Source organism: Sinocyclocheilus grahami, unplaced genomic scaffold (assembly GCF_001515645.1).
Source record: "Sinocyclocheilus grahami isolate Dianchi unplaced genomic scaffold, SAMN03320097.WGS_v1.1 scaffold3157.1, whole genome shotgun sequence".
Taxonomy (NCBI): Eukaryota; Metazoa; Chordata; class Actinopteri; order Cypriniformes; family Cyprinidae; genus Sinocyclocheilus; species Sinocyclocheilus grahami.
Window position 1 is genome coordinate 51,999 of NW_015508321.1, and position 1,082 is coordinate 53,080.

The window sequence follows — 1,082 nt, forward strand, 5'->3', positions numbered from 1 at the left end:
CTGCTGCCGGTTGAGCACGTGGGCTTTGATGACCTCACTGCGCGGGCAGCCGTGCAGACACAGCTGCAAGCCCCCATTCTCCTCTGCCAAGTCCTCAGGCATACGGATGGCAAACGTCAGGTAGCGACCGACTTGTCGCACGATGATGGACGTGCCTAGGTAGCGAGCGTGGATCTTCACTTGCCGTATACCTAGACCTCCACTACCCTCCACGATCCACAGGCTCTCTCCTTTCCCACCGCTGCGTGTGCCGTCCTGGAACGCTGACGGCAGGTCCTCGGTGGTGGCCTGGTACACCTTCTGCTCGGTGCAGTCATGGTAGGACTTGAAGATGACGGTTATCTACAGGGAAGATCAAACGGGAAATGGTGAGTAATAGCTCACACTGAAAATCAATACATGAAATTGCTTTCAATTGACTAGAGGATTGTTTCAACATTGTGTTTTTGTGCAGCCTGATTTTTGCTTTAAAAACGACATGTTGGAACGTGTCCTAACCACCAGGTCAGTGGTGTTTTAGTATTATTTATATACTATTATAATATTTAATTTTCTGAATTAGCTTTTAGTTTTTGCTTTTAATTTAATTTGAGTTATTTTATGATGTGCTTTTTTCATGAGTTTTCTTTGTAATATTTCTATTTAGCTTTATTTTAATTTCAGTTTTAGTACTTAAACTTATTTCAGTTGGCTGGCGAGGCGACATTTAAAATTTTCGTTTTAGTTTTGTATCTAATGTTTACATTTTATTTCAATTAACAAAAACTATTTTTTTAGACAACAACAACACAGAACCAAGTACGCAGAAATAAATCAACAAGAGAAAGACAAATGCATTCTAACCAACAGAGACCTCACTGGTTCAAAATCCTGCACCACATTATTACATTTCGCAATATTAACATATTAAACATCAAAAATGTTCTGATTGGATGTGATTGCCTATCAGTGGTGAACAGACAAAAAATATTTTTTATTTCTTAATTATAATTATTATTCCTGTTATTATTTCTGTTCTGTCTGCCAAATATATAATCTAAATATGATGAGGAAAATAATGTAATGTGGATAAGAAAATAATT

At 38.2% G+C, this 1,082-nt stretch overlaps 1 protein-coding gene across 1 annotated transcript in view; it reads right to left on the reverse strand.

Annotated features, from left to right (window-relative positions):
- Window positions 1-1,082, reverse strand: part of LOC107576054 (RGM domain family member B-like) — a 46,034-nt gene that overhangs the window by 34,040 nt on the left and 10,912 nt on the right. Inside the window, exon 4 of the mRNA XM_016262323.1 lies at window positions 34-342. Coding sequence (XP_016117809.1) covers window positions 34-342 — 309 coding nt within the window. The remainder of the gene's footprint in view (window positions 1-33; window positions 343-1,082) is intronic.